Source organism: Microcaecilia unicolor, chromosome 7, assembly GCF_901765095.1.
Source record: "Microcaecilia unicolor chromosome 7, aMicUni1.1, whole genome shotgun sequence".
Lineage (NCBI taxonomy): Eukaryota > Metazoa > Chordata > Amphibia > Gymnophiona > Siphonopidae > Microcaecilia > Microcaecilia unicolor.
Window position 1 is genome coordinate 93,092,589 of NC_044037.1, and position 24,871 is coordinate 93,117,459.

Below are 24,871 nucleotides of genomic sequence, written 5' to 3' on the forward strand. Positions count from 1 at the left end.
AAATTTCATATTTTCGTGGATGACATTTAGTTGCTGATATTTATGAAGGATGATCAGCAGAAGGTCATGTTTCAGTTTAATGAAATATCAAAGATGACCAAGGGCTGGCTGTACCAGCATAATTTTATTCTAAGTTCAGAAAAGTCAATAGTTATGTGGATATCCAGAAAGGACAATCCACTGATGTACAATCCTATATGGCAAGGAATCCCTTTAAGGATTTGACAAGTTTGAAATATCTCTGTCGATATCTCTGCAAATTGGTGCTGTAGTGTGCTCTTGCTTTTACCATCTTTGTATGATTCATGAACTGAAACCACTGTTCATTCTTGCAACTTTGGTTAAAGTAGTCCACGCAGCTGTCACAAGTCAGCTGGACTACTGTAATTCATTATATCAAGGAATGACAAATCGTATTCAAAACAGAGCAGCTAGGTTGATAACCAGTAAGAAGTTTGATCATGCACTCAGTATTTCTGAACTGCATAAGTACTTCATTTAAAATAGTGTGTCTGGTTCATAAAGCTTATATGGGTGTTCCTTCCTATTTGTCAAGTTGAAAAAGTATGTTCCTTCTTGCTCATTGTGTTCTTCTCAGAAACGTTTGCTTCAGTTGATACCTTTAATCAAGGTCCAACTGCTAACAGTCACAAGCAAGACATTCATTTTATACTAGTTCACTTTCACAGAATGCTTGAATAATTATGTGTCTTTTAGAAAAGCCTTAAAAACTTGCCATTTTATGAAAACTTTTAACTGAGATGTACTACTGAGACAAGGCATTCGTATAATTTAGTGTGGCAAACCATAGGTGAAATACTGTTTTACATGAAATATGCTGTCTGACTACATTTCTACATGCTAAGATGGTTCATAAGCAGTACAACAGAAAACTGCTAAAATCTGATAATCACCAGCTGATGAAAATTACTCAAATCATTTTTATGGCCACCACTTTCCACTAGATTTCTGCCACTATGCATATACAATTCATGTTTTCTAGTGCCACAGTCCTGTTGTTGACAACGCCTGGTTTTTCAGCAATAACTCAGATGCGAATTGCACACGAATGTATCTGAATTTTAACAAGTAGAAAAGCTGGAAATATAATTATTCAGGAGCCAAAAACATTTTACAAATGTGCAAATGGTATGAGACCAATACCATAAGTATGCACCAAATGTCTAGGATATAGAGCAGACATCTGCACCCTGATGAAGTCACTGACAGCAGGAAGAAAGAGAAATAGCTTACATTAAACTTTAGAACTGTGTGAGAAATCTGGTATTTGTCTCACACCTGTACCTTCAGATGATCATTTTTCTGCCTTCCAATCCACATCAAGGTCAACGATAGTGGAAAATTACAGGGGCAATAAAATTGCAGCGTCTGAAGTGTTCTAGCTTATAACCTGGCTTTCCTCTTCATTGCTTAAGTTTTCTTTATTCAGCAGTTTCCCACTAAGCTATGGTATGGGAGGATGAAAAGCATCCCCTCCCCCTTAGCCGCCTCCAAGCTATGAGGCGAGAAGGCAAAGCATTTTCAGCCATGAATCCATCTTTGAAAAAAAAAAAAAACCATGGACCTAAAAACAACCACCAGCATTTTTATGGCAGTTCTTACAAATTTGGAGTAATTTCTCAGTTGATATGTTTATCTCAGATACTTCCCTACGAGAAACCAGCAGGAGGCCTAGAAGAGGTCTCACAGAAAAATAAGGTACATGATGAGAAACATTTTGCTTTGTTAAATCTGAGCTTCAGAACTCTGAACCACCTGTCAGCCTCTTTGCCCTTAACTTTAAGGATGGTGAGTAAAATCTGTCTGTAGCAGCCTTTTTTCATACTAAGGCTGCAAGAGCCTTGGAAATAATATGGGCAGACTAGCTTAAACACCTCTGGAAATCAGAAGCAGTACACAAGAGACAAGGGTATCCAATTCATACAGTTTTTTTTTTACTTAGGTACGTTTTAAAATAACTCTACACTGTCAATACATTGTATCAGTAAAGGGATAAAAATATATTAAAAAGCATAGATAACATAGTAAAATTGTGATGTATGTCACCAAATTAAGATTAACAAACTATCTGCATCTGTTAGCAGCAGACCACCAACATAAGTGAAAAACCCCCCAAAAAACTTAAACATCTCATAGCATCCTCTGCAAAAATGTCAGTGCTTCTGCTGTATGATTTTGCAGGTACACCATGTGGCGGATATGCATGACAGAAGGGGAGCACATAAAGCTCCGTGCTGGTTTTCTCCTGATGAATCCACCGCATATTCTTTCTAAAAGCAATGTAGTTCTAAGCGAAATGCCCATCATGGGGAAGGACGGCACTGGTTACCACCTTTAAACTAAATCACCTGCCCCTCTGTCCATTTCCTTCATCATTTAGACACTGGCACATGGGCCTTGGTTAAGGGTGCTCCTGAAAGCCTCAACTCTTGCTGATGTTGCCATCTGGATTTCTGTCACGGGAGATAGCTCTGACTGCGAGAACCATCTGTCTGTAGAGGCGATTTTGTTGGCGCATGTGAGAGATGTGCTGCCCTGTCAGAAGCTGCATCAGAGCAAGGTGGTCCTGCTGCTGCTGCTGCAGGAGTGCTTGCTGCTGCTGCAAGAGTGATTGCTGCTGCTGCAGGAGCATCTGCTGTTGCTGAATCAGGGCCTGGTTCTCCCTGCGATGTCGGTCCTGTGCTGTGCTTATGCACTGCAGCAGCCTCTCTGTCCTTGCCTGAGACTCTCTCTGCTGGCGCAGCTGTGCTATGTACCTTGCCTCCCTATGATGCTCCAAATCACACATGTCCCGAATATTTAGCCGCCAGGAAGTAGTACGTGGTCGCTTAAGGCGTGTTTTGGCTTGTGTCCTTTGGCAAGGTTCAGGTTGGCCATTCTGCGACTCCCCAGACCAGCTTGGGGAAGGCCCAGCCTCTTCATGCTCCTCATCTTCTGTGTCAAGATGCTTGTGTCTGCGTCCAGAAGAAAGGATGGCGGAGGACAGGGGTGATGGTGGGTGGGACACTTCTTGAGGTGGGGAGATGATGTCAATGTCCATTTCTGGTTCACTGAGATCATTGGTGGCAACAGGGGAAGCCAAGATGGGTGACTGGGGTCTCACATTTTCCTCAGAGTGCTCCGAGCCTAAGACCAAGGAGACAATATAAAGAAAGTCAGTATGTAGATTTTAACAGGTCAAGCTGGGTTACTTGTGGGGTAATAGATAATTGTTTATTTTGTGAGAAATATTAATTGTGCAGGTCCCATGCCATGATTTCAGGGTCAGCTGCTACAATCACAAACTCAAGACTGATGATCTGGTTTCATCAGTGTACATGTAATGTGGAATGACCCAAAACGAAAGCATGCACATGCAACAGAGCACAAAAGGATAACAGAGAATCAGAGAGCAAGTCTGCATAAAAGATATAATGGTCCAAAAAAAATAAATAAAAAAGATGACATACATGCAGGAAATAGTGTGATCTAGTAAGAAAGAGAACAAGGAGCAACCAGAGAGAGAGTGAGCACCCCAGTGAGAGAAAGCAACTACAAGATGGAATAAGCCAGAGAAATCATGGACCAAAAATGGACAAAGTCAAAGACAACATATGAGATGGAGCTTGCCAGACAAATGGAAACATGCTAGAGAGGAAGTGCACATAGGACAGAGCATGTGAAATGAAATGAACCAAGGAATAAACAAAAGAGAATGTGCACAGGGCAAGCAAGAGAAAAGCTTCTCCTTATTACCATACAAAAATACGCTTAAACCCTGGTGTTATCTCAATAACAGTAACAAAAACTCCTTTCACTACTGGGCAATTTGTGACAAAACAGTGCACACACTCAATGCTTATTTAGCAAACCCGCCAAGTCACAACAGCACTAAATTCCCTGACTCAAATAGCAACATACCTGCCTATGAAAAGGCAGCACTACAAATACTGCAAATATCTCCTGCTGTTAAAACAGAATGAGCCAAACAACCATCAAACCCACATCCCCTACACAGAAACTACACACTGACACAGAAGTGGGCAGTCTGATGTGTTATCCATCCCAGTCATCATTATTTAAATATAATGCATCTTAATATATGTATCGGTCCATTGACATGGCAGCACTTTCTTTGTTTACTTTTTTTTTTTTTTGCAGTCAAGAGAGCAGTAAAAGGATGCCATAGATAGAAATATTTTTAACATATTAACGTGGCTAGTTGGGACCCTTTGAAAATGGCTCTTATTAAAAGTATCCATGCCAGAAAGGGTATGTATTGAATTTTGCTTCAATTTCTTTCATGTGCTTTACCCCTCGTACTTTGCAAAACTACGTAGTCTTTGCTAGCCTCGATTTTTTTGAATTTGAAATTTAGCTTGTAGCTCTGCAGGTAAGCTGTCCAGAGGGTTTGAACATTGCCCTCAATATGAGCAGAAATAATAATGAACATCACCAGAATCCTGGAGTTCTCTGCATTAATGTTTTTGTATACTTTATCATTTTATTTTACTGCTATTACTATTATGTATTTTTTTTAATCTCTGCTTTAATTTTTAACCAGTTTACGACAAAGACCGTATGTATTTTTAACCTGTGGGTTTTCACCAGTCCTCAAAAGCAAAAGAATACACATATGTGCCATGTTGGATTAGACCAAAAGTCCACTGAGACTAGTATCCTGCCTCTGACAATAGCCAATGCAGATCACATGTACCCAGCAGGATCCCAAATAGTAGAAACAATTTCTTATTGTTCAATCCCTGTGATAAGTGATGACTTTTCCAAGTCTACATGGTTTATGGACTTTTTCTCCAAGAAAACATCTAAATCCTTTTTCAAACCGAGATATGCTAGATGCCTTGACCACATCCTCCAGCAACAAATTCCACAGCTTAATTGTATGTTGAGTGCAAAAATAATGCTCTCTCCAGTATGCTTTGAATTTGCTGTTAGATTCATGGAATGTCCTTTTGTTTTAGTGCTGTCTAAAAGGTTAAATAACCAGTCTCTATTTAAGTCCTGTTTACCTCCTCATCAAGCTGAAGTGCACTAACCTCTTTAGTCTTTCTTCATAAGGAAGCCATTTTATCCCCTTTATCACTTTGGTTGTCCTTCTCTATACCTCTTTTAGTTCCACTATATCTTCTTTTGAGATGGGGCAGCCAAAACTGCATATACTCTTCACAGTACAATTACACTTGCACAGAGGATCTCTGAGGAAGAAGGCGTTGGAAGAATACAACAATCTGTGCCTGCTTTTACTGCAGGTACAATTCTGTTGAAAAAGTCCCCATGTGGAGTTGAAAATGTGCGGTACATCCATATTTTTACCTCCCCTGGCCTAAACATAGTAAATGATGGCAGATAAAGACCTATATGGTCCATTCAGATTGCCCAACGAAGTGGCCAGAGTTATAGCTGCCACTATGAGCAGATTACACCCCTCTATGCTCCGTTGAAAAGAAGGTCATTTAAGTTTTCCATTGATTCCCAGTGGTGTACCTAGGTTGGCTGCCACTATACTCTCCCTCCAGTGCATCACCCAACTCCCCCCCAAAGCACATCATCCTCATCACCTGGGGGTGCACGGAGCAGTAACGCTGCTATTGGCTCCACCAGTCCCCTGTCCTGGAATAGGAAGTAATGTCAGAGGGGGCAGGGAATTGGCAGAGCTGACATATATGTGACTGCTCCATGCATCCGCTTGCTGCCTGCCCCACCGCCCGCCTTTGGTACACTACTGTTGATTTCACCGTCTTTCTATATAGTGATCCTCTGTATTTCTACTACTACTATTTAGCATTTTTATAGTGCTACAAGGCGTACGCAGCGCTGCACAAACATAGAAGAAAGACAGTCCCTGCTCAAAGAGCTTACAATCTCCCACACTTTTTTGAATTCCGCCACTGTTTTTGTCCCCATCACCTCCACCAGAAGCATATTCCAAGCATCCACCACCCTCTTTGTGAAAAAGCATTTCCTGTTATTCCTAAATCTACTATCCTGCAAGCTCAATTCATGTCCCTCTTGTAAAGCACTGGCTGAAATGAGCACTTTTAAAAAAATCTGTACATGCCTTTAATCTGGTGCAAAACTTGACAGGAAAATGTTTACCCATAAATTTGTATTCTCTTTATAACACGGGAAGTGCATATGTAGAAACCTCCATGTGTAAATAGCAACTTTCAGAGATCATCATTTGCGTGTCTAAGCATTCTACACATCTACATGCTGCTATTTACATGCTATTTATGGATAAGTTTCTAAAATAAAGGTCTTCACGGCCTACAGTTCCCTAAGAATTCCTCCTCTCTATGCGGTTGAATTCTGTTACACAATGCATGGAATTCCAGCTGCACTGAGGGCAGACAACTTTCAGACACCTAATTTATGCAGGTAAAATGTTTTGTGCCCCTTAAATTACTTTAAAAATTGGCCGCTTCATATATTACACTGGCAACATGTATACAGTCATGCCAATAATGATTCCTTAATGCGAATCTGAGAAATGGAATGCGGCAGAAATACGGAATACACAAGAAAGTGAGCAAAGCAGTGAACGTGCTTTAGAATGAATCTGAATCAGAAAAACCAAGCCAAGGAATGCATGAATAAGTAATAAGAGCACCATTAGCCTCCTTGGACACATTTTTTTTTTTTTTTGGTTACATTTGTACCCCGCGCTTTCCCACTCATGGCAGGCTCAATGCGGCAGGCAATGGAGGGTTAAGTGACTTGCCCAGAGTCACAAGGAGCTACCTGTGCCGGGAATCGAACTCAGTTCCTCAGTTCCCCAGGACCAAAGTCCACCACCCTAACCACTAGGCCACTCCTCCACTCTCAAATTGCAAGGTGGAAAAAGAAAATTCTTCTAAGGAAGCACATATTTGAAGGTATAACAGTTTGTAGTATTTCCCAGATAATCTATCCGAACCAGGTCACTTATGCAAATTCAAAGTCTTATTAGTTAACCTGATTAGTTAAGGCAATTGGGGCATTTAAATTCTACCAGCTCTGCTTCTGATAATGTGGGAAGCAAGTCTTATCTAAAAAAAATTGTCTCTGCATTTCACTATCTGTCCTTGGGGTTAATACAGCTGACCATAATAGGCTGCAAAAAAAGCCGTTTACATTCCCTCAATCGTTTCTTCAAGCATAATATATTCCTCCCCTTTTCTTTCTTTTTTTCTAATCACATATTCTATAATATCTTCTTGCACAACGGTTTTACTGACTTCCCAATATAATGCAAGGCCATCCCTATGAGTAGCATTGCTTTTACTATAGTCTTCCCATTTCTGAATTAGAAAGGAGTGGAAATTGTAGATCCTTAAAAAGTTAACTGGGAAATGACCTCCTCCTTCCCCCATGAACGTCCTTCATCTATCCCAATATCCATCCAAAATGGGATATGGTCTTATATTACCATAGAGCCTATTTCTACTGCTCTAACCTTAGAAAAACCATTTCAGGAGACAAATACATAATATTAATATTGCTTTTGTTGGTGGAGGTGTACTTTGTACTTATCAAGGCCTGAACCAAGCAGTTTCAGTGCTGCTAACTATCTAATATCTAAGAATTAATGTACAGATGATGAGAAGTGGAAATTTCTCTTTTTTCTGTAAATTACAATGATATTAAGCAGGCCAGGTACCCCCCCACCTCTTTCCCCCACCTTCCTCTGACCAAGCAAGTGAAAGACAATGAGCTCCTGCCATTTGTTGTCCATTTGCTGTTTACATGAGTGTGTTTATTAGCCTTTGAGAGACTTTTAGGATGCAGATCAAAGGAAGTTCCTGGTGAAGGGGGCAGGGCTGACAGAGGAGAGAAAGAGAAATCCTGTAGTCAGGCTTTTAGCTCCTAGCCACAATTGCCCTCCCCTTGTCCCTTCCTCCCTTCTCACCCATTACTTCCCTCACCCGTAACTGTCTTGTTTGTCTGTATTACTTAGATTGTAAGCTCTTTTGAGCAGGGACTGTCTCTTTGTGTCAGGTGTTCAGCGCTGCGTGTGTCTGGTAGCACTATACAAATGCTAATAATAATAATAATAGGGAACCCCCATCATATATCTCTTTGTCACGGAGCAGAGTGCGAAGTGTCCCAATTTCTGCTCCAAGCAACCCTCCCAGCACCACCTCAGTTCAGATGTCTTCTCACTCAAATGGGGTCAGCGATTACTCTATGCTTACCACCCAACACTGCTGATTACCAAAACCCTACTGAAGATACTCCACAACAGAGCCAGGTTGATCATGATCACCCCCTTCTGGCCCTGACAACCCTGGTTCTCGTATCTCCATCGTCTAGCGGCCAACCCACAGTGCCGCCTCCACCATATAGCAGACCTCATCACCCAGACACTTCACTATGAGTTCGGCTCACTGGCGCTGACCGCCTGGATGTTGAAAGGCTGAGTCTCTCATCCAGCATTGAAGTAGTACTGCTGGCTTCCCAGAGACTATTGACAAGACAAGCTTACGCGATCAAGTGGAAACGCTTTTGCACCTGGTGGTGCTCCTCCACTCACCTCAAACCTCTCTCCTGTCCATTCCGACCATCCTCCATTACCTATTGGCACTGTCGGAGGGAGATCTTAAGACTTCATCAAGATTCACAGTGGCACATTTTAACATATTCATATATAAGAACAAATGCATGTATAGTTAAACAGAATAAAGGCGATCAAAAAGTGGGGTTAAGAATCTATATTCATGATCATATAAGACCTTAAAACATTTAAGTGACATCTGCGCTTGTGGGTTGGAAATAAGTGTCAATTGTATGGCAATTGTATTGCTTTTCCCAGGGGTCAGTGAGATTGTTCTCCTTATTCTAACTGTTCTGTGGTCACCTCGTCTTGATTTGTTCTGTCTGTCATTGTAGGTGGTGTTGAGACATTTGTCTGGGATTCATCCCATGGTGTGTTTGGAAAAAACGTGTTTTCAAAAGTCGACAAAAGTTTACATATTCTGACATTAATCTGATCTTTAGCAGTAACGAATTCCAGAATTCTGCCCCTTTCCCTAACAGCGTTGAGTTAAATGTCCTTTTGAGACAACATTCTTGTTTGTGAGGGGGTACTAGTCTGATGTCAGTTAAGGATCTAAGAGATTTTTTGGTTGATTAAATTCTTACAAAGATTTGTAAGTATTGTGGGGCCATCTCTTAGAGGCATTTGAAAATCATGGTAAGGAGTTTAAACTCCACTCTGTCCTTATAGCAGTGCAATTAAAGTAAGAATAGTGTAGCGTGTTCACATCATTTCCCTCCTCCAATTAGCTTGGCTGCAGCATTTTCTATTATCTTTATCTTCCTCATTAGTTTGTCTGGGTGGGAAAGGGAAATGAGACTTGATATACCGCCTTTCTGAGGTTTTTTTGCAACTACATTCAATGCGGTTTACATATATTCAGGTACTTAGTTTTGTACCAGGGGCAATGGAGGATTAAGTGACTTGCCCATAGTCACAAGGAGCTGCAGTGGGAATTGAACTCAGTTCCCCAGGATCAAAGTCCGCTGCATTAACCACTAGGCCCAGGTATATTATATTGCAGTAGTCTTAAGATTTTTAGGATCAGAGCTTGACCTATGATCTGAAAATGTGTTGTTTACAGCAAATGTTTGGCATGATGGAGTTTCAATTTGCAGAAACATTTGAGTATGACTTTATTTATCTGTGCTGTTATGGTAAAGTGAGAGTCAATCCAAATACCTAACAGTTTTATCTCTGTTTTTAGGGTTATTGTGGATCCTGTTAGCATAGGTTGCTATGAGTACTTCATTCTCAATCCATATTATGTTGCTGTTATCTGGGTTTATTTTCAAATCTAGATAACAGAACCATGCAAATAAGGGATCGAAGACCTCGTTCATTAGTGAGTATGCCATAGTCAAATCTTTCCAAGTGAAGAGGATAATAATGTCAGCATAAGAGAAGTATTTGATCCTTAAAGGCTTCAAAATTTTCTCCTTCCCTCTAAGATAAAAGTTGAAGAGAATTGGGGACGGAGTGAGCCCTGTGGCACTCCGCATTTCATGGTCAGGGAGCGAGATAGAGATTGTTACCATTTGACCTGGACTGACCTGTGTTGCAGAAAACCTATGAACCAAGACGTATGAGGAGAGACTTGCTGACCTGAACATGTATACCCTGGAGGAAAGGAGAAACAGGGGTGATATGATACAGATGTTCAAATATTTGAAAGGGATTAATCCGCAAACGAACCTTTTCCGGAGATACGAAGGCGGTAGAACGAGAGGACATGAAATGAGATTGAAGGGGGGCAGACTCAAGAAAAATGTCAGGAAGTATTTCTTCACGGAGTGGTGGATGCTTGGAATGCCCTCCCGCGGGAGGTGGTGGAGAGGAAAACGGTAAGGAATTCAAACATGCGTGGGATAAACATAAAGGAATCCTGTTCAGAAGGAAAGGATCCTCAGGAGCTTAACCGAGATTGGATAGCAGAGCCGGTAGTGGGAGGCGGGGCTGGAGGTTGGGAGGTGGGGATAGTGCGGGGCAGACTTATACGGTCTGTGCCAGAGCCAGTGGTGGGAGGTGGGACTGGAGGTTGGGAGGCAGGGATAGCGCTGGGCAGACTTATACGGTCTATGCCAGAGCCGGTGGTTGGGAGGCGGGGCTAGTGCTGGGCAGACTTATACGGTCTGTGCCCTGAAGAGCACAGGTACAAATCAAAGTAGGGTATACACAAAAGTAGCACACATGAGTTGTCTTGTTGGGCAGACTGGATGGACCGTGCAGGTCTTTTTCTGCCGTCATCTACTATGTTACTATGTAGGACAGGATAAGAAAATATTATTGCAGGTAACACCTTATTTCCTTCTCTGCCTAGAACAAGTCAAACACTTATCTCCCTGATCCCTGGAGTCAAAAGCAATAGTTCTATTGACAAAAGAAACCTAACACCTCTATAGCAACTGGAAGCAGTAGTTAACTTTTGTCTCCTCTTTTAGAATAGGGGAAATACTAATTAAAGGTTTGAGAAATGTATGTATAGATGAATAGAAGAGGTCCAAAACATTTGGACAACAGACCAAATGCATCTTCAAAAGGAAATATAAACAGATGCTGTGTATTTTATTGATACTAGAGATCCTGACTGACTGTAAGGTGCTAACTAAGGGGGTGTGACAACCCCTCCCCCTTGTGCTCCCTTTTTGTCTTGTAAGGGAAAAGAAACCCTATATAATATTTCTCTGCCAGATAGGAGGTTGGGCAGTGTACATCTCTTTTGGCTCCCAAGCCAGGGAGTTTGAAAGAATGTCCTGCTTCCACTTTCCATTGTAATTTCCATTTCTATATATGTTCTCATTTCTGTCATATTCTAGACTATTTCTATGACTATTTTTCTTAATTTTTTTATCCTAATCTTTGGATAATTAAATAAACCAATGTTAACCCCGAGAAGCGCTTCTCTGGTCCTTTTTTCTTTGTTTCAGTCTAAATAAGTTTTATCCGCTGTCCAGCTCTTAAGATATCGGTTGAGAAGATTGTATTGTGTAAGTAGTGCTGACCGTGATTAGAGACTCTGGAGGTGCGGCCCGAAAAGCACAAACACTTTCATCACATGAGCACAGGCTAAATGTGTGTGTATTCTTGCACCACTGGGTGAAGAGTATGCCACATATCTACTAAACCCAGACTGTCCACTAGAAATGGCAGCCTTTTAGAATAAATTGGGATCCTATTAGTGCCACCTTTGGGTGTCCTATCCAGGGAAAAACCCATAATCATATTAAAGTCTCCAACCATATCATAAGTATATTTCTCTACTCAAATTTTTTTTGAACACTTATATAACAGGGGCTTGAGTAGAGAAATATACTTAAAGTCTCCCACCATATCATAAGTATATTTCTCTACTCAAGCCCCTGTTATATAAGTGTTCAAAAAAAAATTTAGGAGTTATCCTTGATGTTCATTTGAATTTTAAACCACATATTAGAAAGATAGTTCAGAGTTCATTTTTTAAGCTGAAGATGTTAAGTAGGTTGAAGATCTGTATTCCTGTGGAGGATTTTAAACTGATAGTTCAGAGCCTGGACATGAGTGGTCTGGATTACGGCAATGCCCTGTATCTGAGTCTGGCTAAGTCCAGAATTAGGGCATTGCAGGTTGTCCAGAATACAGCGGCATGTCTCATTTCTGGTTTATCACGTTTTCAGCATATCTCCCCGATATTGAAGGATTTTCATTGGTTACCGGTGGAGAAAAGAATTCATTTAAAAAATTTGCTTTTAATTCCTAAGAACATAAGAGTAGTCATACTGGGTCAGATCAATGGTCCATCTAGTCCAGTATCCTGTTTTCAACAGTGGCCAAGCCAGGTCACAAGTACCTGGCAGAAACCCAAATCGTGGCAACGTTCCATGCTACCAATACCAGGGCAAGAAGTTGTTTCTCCATGTCTGTTTCAATAGCAGACTATGGACCTTTCCTCCAGGAACTCATCCAAACTTACTTTAAACCCAGATACTAACCACTCCAGCAAAGAGATATATTTGAAAAATTTATTAATATGTGTTTTCGCCTCTGTGGCAAATTTCTCTTCGTGTTCTCTTTTAGCCTTCTTTATTAATGCTTTGCATCTAGCTTGCCAGTACTTATGTTGTTTCTTGTTTTCTTCATTCGGGTCCTTTTTCCATTTTTTGAAGAATGCTCTTTTGGCTTTGATAGCCTCTTTCACTTATCCCTTTAACCATGTTGGCTGGTTTGTCTTCTTTCTACCTTTATTAATATGTGGAATACATCTGATCCGGGCTTCCAAGATGGTATTTTTAAATGTATTTGTAACATTTGTATCCCACATTTCCCCACCCATTAGCAGGCTCAATGTGGCTTATAAAATACCGTAAAGGTGAACGCCAAGCCCGGTAGGGGTAAACAAATATAGATTGAAATAGGGGTCAGATAAGGTTAGGGTATAAGGTACAATAAGGGTCAACGATAATAAGGAATATATAATGTCCAATACGATCTAAGGTTATGTTGTGTTGCAGAGTTAAAGCATTTAAGTAGGGTCAGGGATAGGCCTTGCAAAACAGGTAAGTCTTTAATGATCTCCTGAAGTTAAGATGGTCGTAAATCGTTTTCACAGTCTTTGGTAGTGCATTCCACAAATAACATCCATGTCTGATTTAAAGTCCTAACCTCAGCAGCTGATCCTTTAACCTTTTTTTTTTCTAACCATTTTCCTCATTTTATCATAGTTGCCCTTTCAAAAATTAAACGCTGCTACAATAGATTTCCTTAGTGACTTCACTCCAGTTATTAAGTCAAATTTGATCATGTTATGATCACTGCTTCCCAGCAGACCCAGCACCATTAATTCTCATACTAAGTCCTGCATTCCATTAAGGACTAGATCTAAAATGGGTTCCCTGCTTGTTGGTTCCTGAATCAGTTGCTCTAAGAAGCAGTCATTTTATTATGTCTAAGAATTTTCTCTCTCTATGATTCCCTGATGTGACATTTATCCAATCAACACTGGGATAATAGAATTTGAAAAAAGAAAAAAAAAAAAAAAAAAGAGAGAGAGAGAGATACCACTAGGAATAAATCATGGAAATCAACAACAAATTCCTACTAATATATAATATAGGAACTGGATTGATTTTTCTACTGTCATACAAAAAATGTGGAAAAAAAGACCTCTGTAAAAAAAAGGCGTACTAATACTGCAGTCAGATCTGTTAATAAGACTAATACTGTCTTATTAACAGATCACAATAGTCATTGATTTAAAAGAACCTCCACAAAAACAAAATTACAAAAAAACTAATCAAAATTACATCCATCATCACTATACTACAACCTAATTAAGTACAGAAGTATTGCCACACTGGGACACAGACCAAAGGTCCATCAAGCCCAGCATTCTGTTTCCAACAGTGGCCAATCCAGGTCACAAATACCTGGCAAGATCCCAAAAAAGCTCAATATATTTTATGCTGTTTATCCCAGAAATAAGCAGTGGATTTTCCCCAAGTCAATTTAATAATGGTTTATGGACTTTTCCTTTAGGAAGCCGTCCAGACCCTTTTAAAACTCTGCTAAGCTAACCACCTTTACCACATTCTCTGGCAACGAATTCCAGAGTTTAATTACATGTTGAGTGAAGAAACATTTTCTCCGATTCATATTAAATTTACTACTTTGTAACTTCACCGCATGCCCCCGAGTCCTGGTATTTTTGGAAAGAGTAAACAAATGATTCACGTCTACCCGTTCCACTCCACTCATTATTTTAGACTGCTATCAAATCTCCCCTCATCCATCTCTTCTCCAAGCTGAAGAGCCCTAGACACTTCAGCCTTTCCTCATAAGGAAGTCATCCCATCCCCTTTATCATTTTCTTCGCCCTTCTCTGTACCTTTTCTAATTCTACTATATCTTTTTTGAGATGTGGTGACCAGAATTGAACACAGGAAAAGAAAAAAAAAACATATCAAACCTTAATCATATCACATGTTGTCTGCCAGTACTCTAGTCATATGCCCAATTAAAGTAAAAAAAAAATACAGAAAGCACTTATCTGAGCAGACTTCAAGCACAGAAGATTCCTGACAGGGGTTTGCCAGCCTGTTTCCAGGGTAGCTGGCAGCGGATAGAATCTAACATAGTAAATGACGGCAGATAAAGACGTGTACAGTCTATCCAGTCGGCCCAACAAGATAAACTCATTTTACATGGTATGTGATACTTTATATGTATACCCGAGTTTGATTTGTCCTGGCCTTTCTCAGGGCACAGACCGTAGAAGTCTGCCCAGTACTGTTCTTGTACTAAGTTTTGAAGCTAACATTGAAGCCCCTTAAAATTTACACTCCAGCCCATCCCTATCTATTCAGTCACGATCAGGGCGTAGACCACAGAAGTCTACCCAGCTCCTATTTTGTTTCCAATTACCGGCGTCACCACCCAATCTCCGCTAAGATTCCATGGAACCATTTCTTCTAAAACAGGATTCCTTTGTGTTTATCCCACACGTTTGAATTCCATTACCGTTTTCATCTCCACCACCTCCCAAGGGAGGGCATTCTACATATCCACCAACCTCTCCGTGAAAAAATACTTCCTGACATTAGTCCTGAGTCTGACCCCCTTCAACCTCAATTCATGTCCTCTAGTTCTACCACCTTCCTGTCTCTGGAAAAAGTTCAATTGCGGATTAATACCTTTCAAATATTTGAACGTCTGTATCATATCACCCCTGTTTCTCCTTTCCTCCAAGGTATACATGTTCAGGTCAGCAAGTCTCTCCTCGTACAGTTTGCAACGCAAATCCCATACCATTTTTGTAGCATTTCTTTGCACCGCTTCCAGTCTTTTTACATCATTAGCAAGATACGGCCTCCAAAACTGAACACAATACTCCAAGTGGGGCCTCACTAACAACTTGTAGAGGGGCATCAACACCTCCTTTCTTCTGCTGGTTATGCCCCTCTCTACACAGCCTAGCATCCTTCTGGCCACGGCTGTCGCCTTGTCGCATTGTTTCTTCACCTTCAGATCCTCAGACACCAACACCCAAAGGTCTCTCTCCTGAGTCGAGCTTACTAATCTCTCCCCCCCTATCCGGTATCTCTCTTTTGAGTTTCTGCACCCCAATTTATAGATTAAATTTTAACTGCCAGACCCTCGACCATTCTTCTAAGGTTCGGAGATCCCTTCTCATCGTTTCTACTCCCTCCAGGGTATCCACTCTATTGGCTATTCTCGTGTCATCCGCAAAAAGGCACACCTTTCCTTCCAACCCTTCAGCAATATCTCCCACAAATATATTATTATTATTATTATTTATTACATTTGTACCCTGCACTTTCCCACACATTGCAGGCTCAGTGCGGCTTACATAGTATTTATAATTATAATTACAAAGTCTTGAAGGAGAATATTATGAGCAGTGAGTGGGGTTTTGAAGATAAATAAAGTTTAACATGTAGAGGCAAATAAAGGAAAGGATAATCAAAAAGGAAAAAATAGATTGGGAGAGATGAGGAGAGGAGGGATGGAGAGGAGAAGATAAAGGGTAAAGGATGGAGAGGGAAAGATAAAGGTACAAGGAAATTGGGATATATAGACTAAGGTATAATAATCATCAGGACCGGGATTAAGAGGAAGGGTTTAAAAGTTAAGTAGGGTCATTCTATTAAACAGAATAGGCCCCAGCACCGACCCCTGAGGAACTCCACTGCTCACCTTCCTTTCCTCCGAGCGGATTCCATTTACCACCACCCTCTGCCACCTGTCGGTCAACCAGTTTCTTATCCAGTTCACCACTTTCGGTCCTAAGTTCAACCCTTTCAGCTTATTCACGAGACCGTATCAAAGGCTTTGCTGAAGTCCAAGTAGACTACATTTAGCGTACATCCCTCAACCAGTTCTTTGGTCACCCAGTCAAAGAAGTTAATGAGATTCGTTTGGCAGGATTTTCCTTTGGTAAAGCCATGTTGCCTCGTGTCCTGTAACCCGTCGGTTTCTAGAAAGTTAACTATCCTTTCTTTCAGCAGCGACTCCATTATTTTTCCTACCACCGACGTGAGACTTACCGGTCTGTAGTTTCCCACTTCTTCCCTGTCTCCACTTTTGTGAAGAGGGACCACATCAGCTTGTCTCCAATCTCGCGGAACCTCTGGCGTCTCTAAAGATCTATTAAATAAATCTTTAAGAGGTCCCGTCAGGACCTCTCTGAACTCCTTCAGTATCCTAGGATGTATCCCATCCAGCCCCATAGCTTTGTTCACATTCAGATTTTTCAGCTGTTTATAAACTCTTTCTTCCATAAATGGCACAGTATCCACTCCATTCCCAGACGTTCCCTCAGCAGCCAACCGCGGTCCTTCTCCAGGATCTTCCTCTGTGAACACCGAAGAGAAATAATTGTTTAGCACATTCGCTTTATCTTCATCACTCTCCACATAGCCATTCTCATTATCTTTCAGTCTCGCAATTCCATTCCTATCTCTTCTCCTTTCTCCAATATATCTGAAAAAAGTCTTGTCACCTCTCTTTACATCTTTAGCCATTTTTTCTTCCACTCGCACTTTCGCTAGCCGTATTTCCCTCTTTGCTTATTTCACTTAAATCCGATAATCTTTTCCGTGATCCTCTCGTTGTGTTCTTTTGTATTTCTTGAACAAAGCCTCTTTTGCTCTTATTTTTTCAGCTACTTGTTTGGAGAACCATATAGGTTTCCTGCTTCTCTTGTTTTTGTTTACTTTCCTCACAAAAAGATCAGCCACCATATTTATAGCAGCCTTTAGCTTGGACCACTGTTTTTCCACTTCTGTTACGCCTTCCCACGCCAACAGCTCTAATCAATAGGAAGACTGAGGGGGTGGAGCTGGTGAGCCCTGTGCTGTAGAAATAAAGTTTCTGTGTATAGTGGGATATAGAAGACAAATAAACCACCCCCAACTGAGAAATACAGTTCCAATAGCTGCAGCATACAAACACAGATTCACAATAATACAGCAAGTATGAAAATGCACCTTTCAAACAGTCTTCTCCTCTCATCTCCTCTCCTGATCACAGACAAAGAACCACATATTCTAATGTGCCCACTCATTCACAGACACACATATGCAAACATGCACATACATATATACACTGAAACAGACACACACGTGAATACATATAAACACATACCCTTTCTGGGTAGTCAACTTTGGAATGCTCTCCCAAGACCCATCCGAGCGATTAATAACTATTTACCTTTCAGGAAAATGTTAAAGTCCCATTTTTTCAAGCAAGTTTACCCTAATGGACCAGCTTTAATTCCACCAGATCACCTACGATACTCCTGCTAAGACGTCGACGCTTACTCTGACCCCAATGTTATACTCAATCCTTCATCTTCTTCCCTCCATCCTTTACCATTTCCCTCCCATTCTCCTTCCCTTTCACCTATCATATCCTTGTCTACCTTCCCTATTCTAGTTCACTACGTTCTTTTCACATGTTCTTTGTAATGCCTTTCATAATGTAAGTAGTTATGATCATCACAATTTATAATACTGTTCCTACATTTCCTAGTTTTTACTGTATTCTTTACCATGTAAGATGCTTTCTTTTACTATGTAAGTCGCACTGGACCTGCTGTATGTGGGAAAGAGCGGGGTACAAATGTAATAAATAAATAAATAAATATAGACATAGCAACCCACAAAGATATACACATACACAAAAAATAAACATGTATACACAAAACAGATAAACATACATAACACAGATACATACAGAAAAAAATAAAACACACATGCATGCATTTACAGAGGGTTTGGAATGAATTCCATGACCGATGCTCAGCATGCTTTCCCTGCTTGCTTGAATTTGCATATAGTGCTAGTAAGTAGAGGGACTATAGGAAATCCCGTGTCAAATCTATTGCAGGGTGATGCGCACAATTCTGTTCCTGGCTGGGTGGTGGTTTCTTGCTCATGTTGGACACACAAAAAATCCACCTTAGGTGTTCCCTACTGCTGAAATAGCCGGCTTACCAAGACACCATTTGGGAGGCTGCAGGACTAGACTGAGTTTATCTGTTCATTTATTTTGCACTCTGGGTTAGGTACATGGTTTTAGGAATGCCTCTACTGCCTGATCGTAAATTCTGGTTTTCATTCTGAAGATAGAGAACAATCTTCTACTTCCCTATTTCTTTATATAAAACATGGCTACTTGATAAGTCTGCATTAGAACAGTTTTGTTTCATAGCCAATAGACAAATACTTTTAATGTGAGGATGACTGTTTATAATGCCGATTGACTGATTTGAAATAGTTTACACTGTTCTGAACCAGTACCCTTGTGTACGTTGGGACTGGAGATAGGCTCTCTATCCAATATTAAAGGCATCTATTTTACGAATGTCATGATGCTGAGGTAGTTGGAAGGGTAACCTTTTCAACAGATGATGAAGAGATGTCCATCAACAAAGCATGGCTATAAGATTAGGCTCCAACGGTGTTGCCCCTATTTTGGAGGATGTCTCAAATGCATCATATGTGGAGTCTTAGGCATTTTCTGAACTCTCCTGCTTCCTGTCTTACTTGTCTCTTTCAAATCTTAAGGTAAGGAGTGAGAAGGATTTTATATTTTTCCTAGAGAGACATGCATGTAGTTTATCACATATAACTTGTACACTACTGCTTTTGAGTTTAGCATGGAACTGTCTATCTGATCAAATATGTTTGCCTTCCCCTGAGGGGTGATGGAATATCCTTAGATCTTTTTCTTTTCTTCACTACTGATTCCACAATGATAGGACTGATGAGACAGGTGTATTTTGTCTATGCATTGTGGTGTTTGTGCCTTATATTTTAAATCCAATTTCTTGGACCCTGGTTGGACCAATACCAAAGAGCACTGAAACCATTAGCTCAGATCACATTTAAATGCATGTGAATGCGGGCATTATACACACCGCAACCATGTTTAAAAACAGAAAAGATTCTCAAGCACGTTTAGCGTGGGAAACTGTACACCAGGTCTGAGGCAGTGTTAGAAGAGCTGGTTGAGAGATGTGTCTAGTGGTACCCCTTTCTCTTCCTCCAATCCGACCACCTTGCTGCATTGACCCCAAAGAAATATCCAAGGCAAAAGACGACGAACAATCCCACAAGGTACAACACAACCAAGAAGAAGAGTGGGAAAGACCAAGGCGTTGATAAAGGAATCTCTATTAATCCTTTATTGTAAACATCCACAGATGAAATAATGAGGCGAGTCAAAATACACTGAAGCGTGGACTCTACACAGTCCGTGTTTCAGTATGTACCTTCATCAGGAGTCCAAATGGAGCAGCTGATCCTGATCAGACAGGGAGGTAGATCCTATATTTAGTTATTCCACAAAGATTGTTTAATGACTCAGGGTTCTAATGGTTCCCTCAGTGTCTACACTAGCACTAGCTCACAATCTCAATTCCAGTGGAGAATCCAAAGGCTTGAACTTTCCTGCACCTGTTCCTGCCATAAGCCTAGACACAACAGGAAGAGGAAAACCTGGCAAACTTTAAGATTTCACATTTTTTAGGTGGTGATTTTTATATCAGCCAAAGAGAGAACATGCAGTTGGTTTCTACCTGTTGAAGATCAACATTTGCTGGTGAAACAAGGGGCAACCTAGTCATAGGGAGGGCAATATTTAAAAGCATTTCTGTGTGTAAAGCAGTGCTTTTATTAAATTGCACGTCCAATACGCCTACAGACTAACCCAATTGTGCATGCTAATTAGCAGGTGTGAAAGTAAGTACACAAATTTTCTGCATTAAATTTCAAATTCAATGCTAGTTCTGCTAGATTTCTCAGCAGCTTTTGACACTGTGGATCATGACATCTTGCTAGCATGACTGACAGAAACAGGTATCAATGGAACAGTACTTGCCTGGTTCAGATCCTACTTATCAGACAGGCAACAATCCATAATGTTTGGCAGCAACTCATCACCACCATGGACACTGACCTGCGGGGTACCACTGTCACCTATTCTGTTCAATATCTACCTCAAGTCACTAGCTGAGCTGATTCAGTCAATGGAGACTCAGTTCTACATCAACACATGGAAACAAATACAAAGAAAATACAAATACGCAATAAGACAGGCCAAAAGATCATACTATAAAACCAAAATAGGGACAGATTACAAAGACATGAAGAAATTATATCAACTCGTGAACAAATTCCTAGACACCAACTTGGTCACTACCACGAATACAGACATCCCATCTGCAGATAAACTTGTGAAGTACTTCAATGAAAAAATTGTAAACCTACGCAACACGCTTCCTCAGAACAACACAGACATTGAAAACTTCCTTAATGAATTGGACCTAACCATTGGAGAATACCTGGCAGATCGGACCTGGTTAAACTTCGCCCTCCTTACTGTCAAAACAGTTACCCAGGCGATTAGTAGGTTTTCCAGCACTTACTGTAAACTAGATCTGTCCCAGCTACCTAATGAAATCCGCCCCTGACCGCTTCATAGCAGACCTCACATCCCACCTAAATTACATGCTTCAGCAAGGCCTCTTCCCTAAGGAAAATGGCAATATCCTACTCACCCCAATACCAAAAGATACCAAGAAAAAAAAAACAAACGAAATCGCTAACTACCATCCAGTAGAATCTATCCCTTTGGTGGTCAAACTGATGGAAAGCATGGTAACCAAACAACTTACAGATTACACAAACAAATTCTCACTATTACACGAATCACAGTCAGGCTTTCGCCCCCTCCACAGCACAGAAACAGTATTACTCACTCTTTTAGCCAAATTCAAGCAGAAAATAGCAACAGGCAAAAACATCCTTCTCCTCCAATTCGACAAGTCTAGTACATTCGACATGGTAAACCATAATATATTAATAAGATTACTAGATAAGTTCAGGATTGGTGGAAACAAACTTAACTGGATCAAGGGCTTCCTAACCACAAGAGCATATCAAGTAAAATCAAATTCAAGCATATCATCACCGTGGAAAGCACACTGTGGAGTACCACAAGGATCACCGCTATCACCGATCCTATTCAACTTAATGATGATTCCACTTGCTCTTAACCCTTTCATATATGCAGACGATGTCACAATATACATTCCTTACAAAACCAAGCTGACAGAAATCACCAACGAAATCAAGCTCGGCCTGAACACCATGGATTCATGGGCAAATGCATTTCAACTAAAACTCAATAAAGAAAAAACTAATTGTCTCATCCTCTCATCCCAACACAGCGCGGATATCCCCACAAGTATCAACACCCCAGATCACACCCTTCCTATCTCAGACAACTTGAAAATCCTCGGCGTTACAATGGACCATAACTTAACACTAGAGAGGCAAGTGGCATCCATAACGAAGAAAATGTTCCACTCAATGTGGAAACTCAAGTGCGTGAAGTTTTTCCTACATAAGCACACAACTGTGAAGCGCATTACCAAAAGCCTTGAAAACGACGTACGACCACATAAAATTCCGGATTCTGAATCAAGTGGAGCTGGTGCAGGCCCTTTGAAGTCAGACCATTGTATAGTGCATTGCAGTAATCCAGTCTTGATGTTACCATGGCATGCACAACTTACATCAAGAAGGTAAATCTTATCCCAGTTGTGCATGCCATGGTAACATCAAGAGTGGATTACTGCAATGCACTATACAATGGTCTGACTACAAAGGGTCTGCACCAGCTCCACTTGATTCAGAATGCAGCAGAATGCAACCTCATAGAAGGTTGCAAGCAACGTGACCACATCACACCATTTTTGCTAAAACTTCATTGGCTACCAGTACAACACAGGGCTAAATTTAAAACTCTATGTCTGATCTTCAAGGCCCTGAAAGGAAATGGCCCTGAGTATCTGAAGAATAGGATGACCCTCCACACACCGCCAAGGACACTAAGGTCCTCCCAAGGACTTTCACTAACTACACCCTCTCCAAAAGATATTACATGATGTGATACCCTGAAGCGAGCCTTCTCCGGACTAGCTCCCACACTCTGGAATGCATTGCTTGAAAGGCTCTGCTTAACACAAGACTATCTCTACTTCAGGAAGCAGGTGAAAGCTTGGCTCTTCAACCAAGCCTTTAACGGAAGAAGTAACTAACTTGTTAGTCTCACTCACATACACAACGATTGACTCGGGCTGCACATACTGCAGCGGGACATGTTTATCCACTCCTATCCTAGCTGAGATAATATTTAACTATCTCTCTGACCTCACATGCAACTTTCTTCAAATCAGTCACCTTACTTTCTAATTCTTCCTGCTTTCTTTTTTTTTGATTTGAAAAATGTTTTTATTCCGTCACTTTGTTCCATAGTACATACACTTATTCAGCTAACAGCTGTACAGCCAGTGCAAATAGAATGGACTACAATATATACATTTGAAAACGTAATGAATTTTTTTTTTCCCCCCCCCCCTCCCCTCCCTCCCCCCTCCCTCACTTTATGGCTGAATTCCCTATATATTAGTTGCAGCAGTCCATAAACGCTCTAGATGCATCCATTCCTCCGCGTCAGGGTCAAATCTACCCCTCCGTCTATCCGTCAGTTGTTCAAGTCCCATTAATGTTCGGAGTCTCGTTTTCCATTTTTCCATCGTAGGGCCCACTCTCTGTTTCCAGTGGGCTGCTATCTCTAGCTTCGCAGCTGATAAACATAGTCTTTTTAGCCGCTTCTGCCATTTCTGGCCCCTTTTATTTCCCCACCCCAGCAAGCACCACTTTGGTTCTGCAGGAAACTGCACCCCCAGTATAGAGGTCAGGCACACCGTAATATCGTCCCAGAAGGAGCGTACAAGAGTGCAAGACCACCACACATGTATAAAACTACCCAGATCATTGTCACAGCGCCAACACCTGTCTGAGGCTTTAGAATACATTCGTTTTAACCGTTCTGGCGTATAGTACCATCTGCTTAAAACTTTGTAGGCATTTTCCTTTATTAATACACACACTGATGCCTTTTTTACCTCAATGCATACTCTCTCCCATTCTTTCACACTCATTTCACAGTTCAAATCGCTCTCCCATGCTTTCATATAAGGTAATTTATTCAATGCGCTACCTCTAATATAGTTATATAACCTGGATATGCCTCTCCTCCCCCCCTCCAGTGTAACCCATATATTTTCTAGGGGCTCCTTTTCCCTCGGGTCCGCATGTAACCACCCCTGTTTACTCATATAATGTTTGACTTGCAAATATGCATAATTGTCAGACTCCCGCAGGTCGAACTTCCTCCTTAGTGTCTCAAATGTCCTTATTGTACCCTCTGACATCAAATCTCGAAATCTCCGCAAGCCCTTTCTATACCATTCATGAAACGTACCCCCCTCTTCTCCACCTGGGAACTCTACCTCATGAATAATATGAGCCAATGTTGAGGTTTTAACTCCCTTTTTAAATTTGCGTTTCAGCACATCCCATGTGTGTAACAAGTGCCCTATAAATGGATTGTCAGTTTCCCTACGTGGGGTGCTCATCCTTCCAGATCCCCACAGACCCCTTTCCAGATTACACCTAGTTTCCAGTAGTTGTTCTAACACTGCTACTGGTGCCCCTTCCCCCTTACTCCATTCCGCCACCTGCTTCAGTTGTGCCGCTTGATAGTACCATGTAATGTTGGGCATCCCCCTCCCTCCTACCTCCACCCCACTCCACATAATTCGCTTTGATAACCTTGCCCTTTTCTCTCCCCAGGCGAATTTAGACATATCCGCCTGTAATTTGTTCAGGGTACCCCAGGGTACTTCCACTGGCAACGTCTGGAAGAGGAATAGCAACCTAGGGAGGAGGTTCATCTTGATAACCGCTATTCTTCCCCACCATGAGAGTAACCCATTTTTCCATCTACTTAAATCTGCTCTTAGCTCTCTAATCAAGGGGACATAGTTAATCCCATATACCTGTGCAAGGTTCCGCGGCAGCCTTACCCCAAGATATCGAAAGCTCTCCCTGGCATGCTTAAAAGAGAATCTGGTTACCAGGTTACTCATATCCAAAGTGGGACCCGTAATGCCCAGCACCTCAGACTTATCATAGTTGACTTTGAAGCCAGATATGGCTCCAAACGCTCTAAGCTCCGTACAGATAGAGTGTAGAGTCTCCTCCGGGCGACTTACATAAAACAGAATATCATCTGCAAATAACGCCACTTTATGCTCTTGATCGCCCACCCTAATCCCCTCAATACTGACCGTCTCCCGAATTCTCTGTGCTAGCGGCTCAATTGCCAAGGCAAAGAGCAAGGGCGACAGGGGACATCCCTGCCGCGTGCCCCGCTGTATCCTAAACTGATCAGAGTATCCCCCATTAACTTTTATACAAGCTTTTG

The 24,871-nt window shown here is 41.2% G+C and overlaps 1 protein-coding gene across 2 annotated transcripts in view; it reads right to left on the reverse strand.

Annotated features, from left to right (window-relative positions):
- Positions 1 to 1,933: 1,933 nt before the first annotated feature.
- LOC115474009 overlaps positions 1,934 to 24,871 on the reverse strand; it is a 143,014-nt gene continuing 120,076 nt past the window's right edge. For both annotated transcript variants that reach the window (XM_030209278.1, XM_030209277.1), the window contains one exon: positions 1,934 to 3,147. In XM_030209278.1, coding sequence (XP_030065138.1) covers positions 2,444 to 3,147 — 704 coding nt within the window. In that variant the 3' untranslated portion in view covers positions 1,934 to 2,443. The remainder of the gene's footprint in view (positions 3,148 to 24,871) is intronic.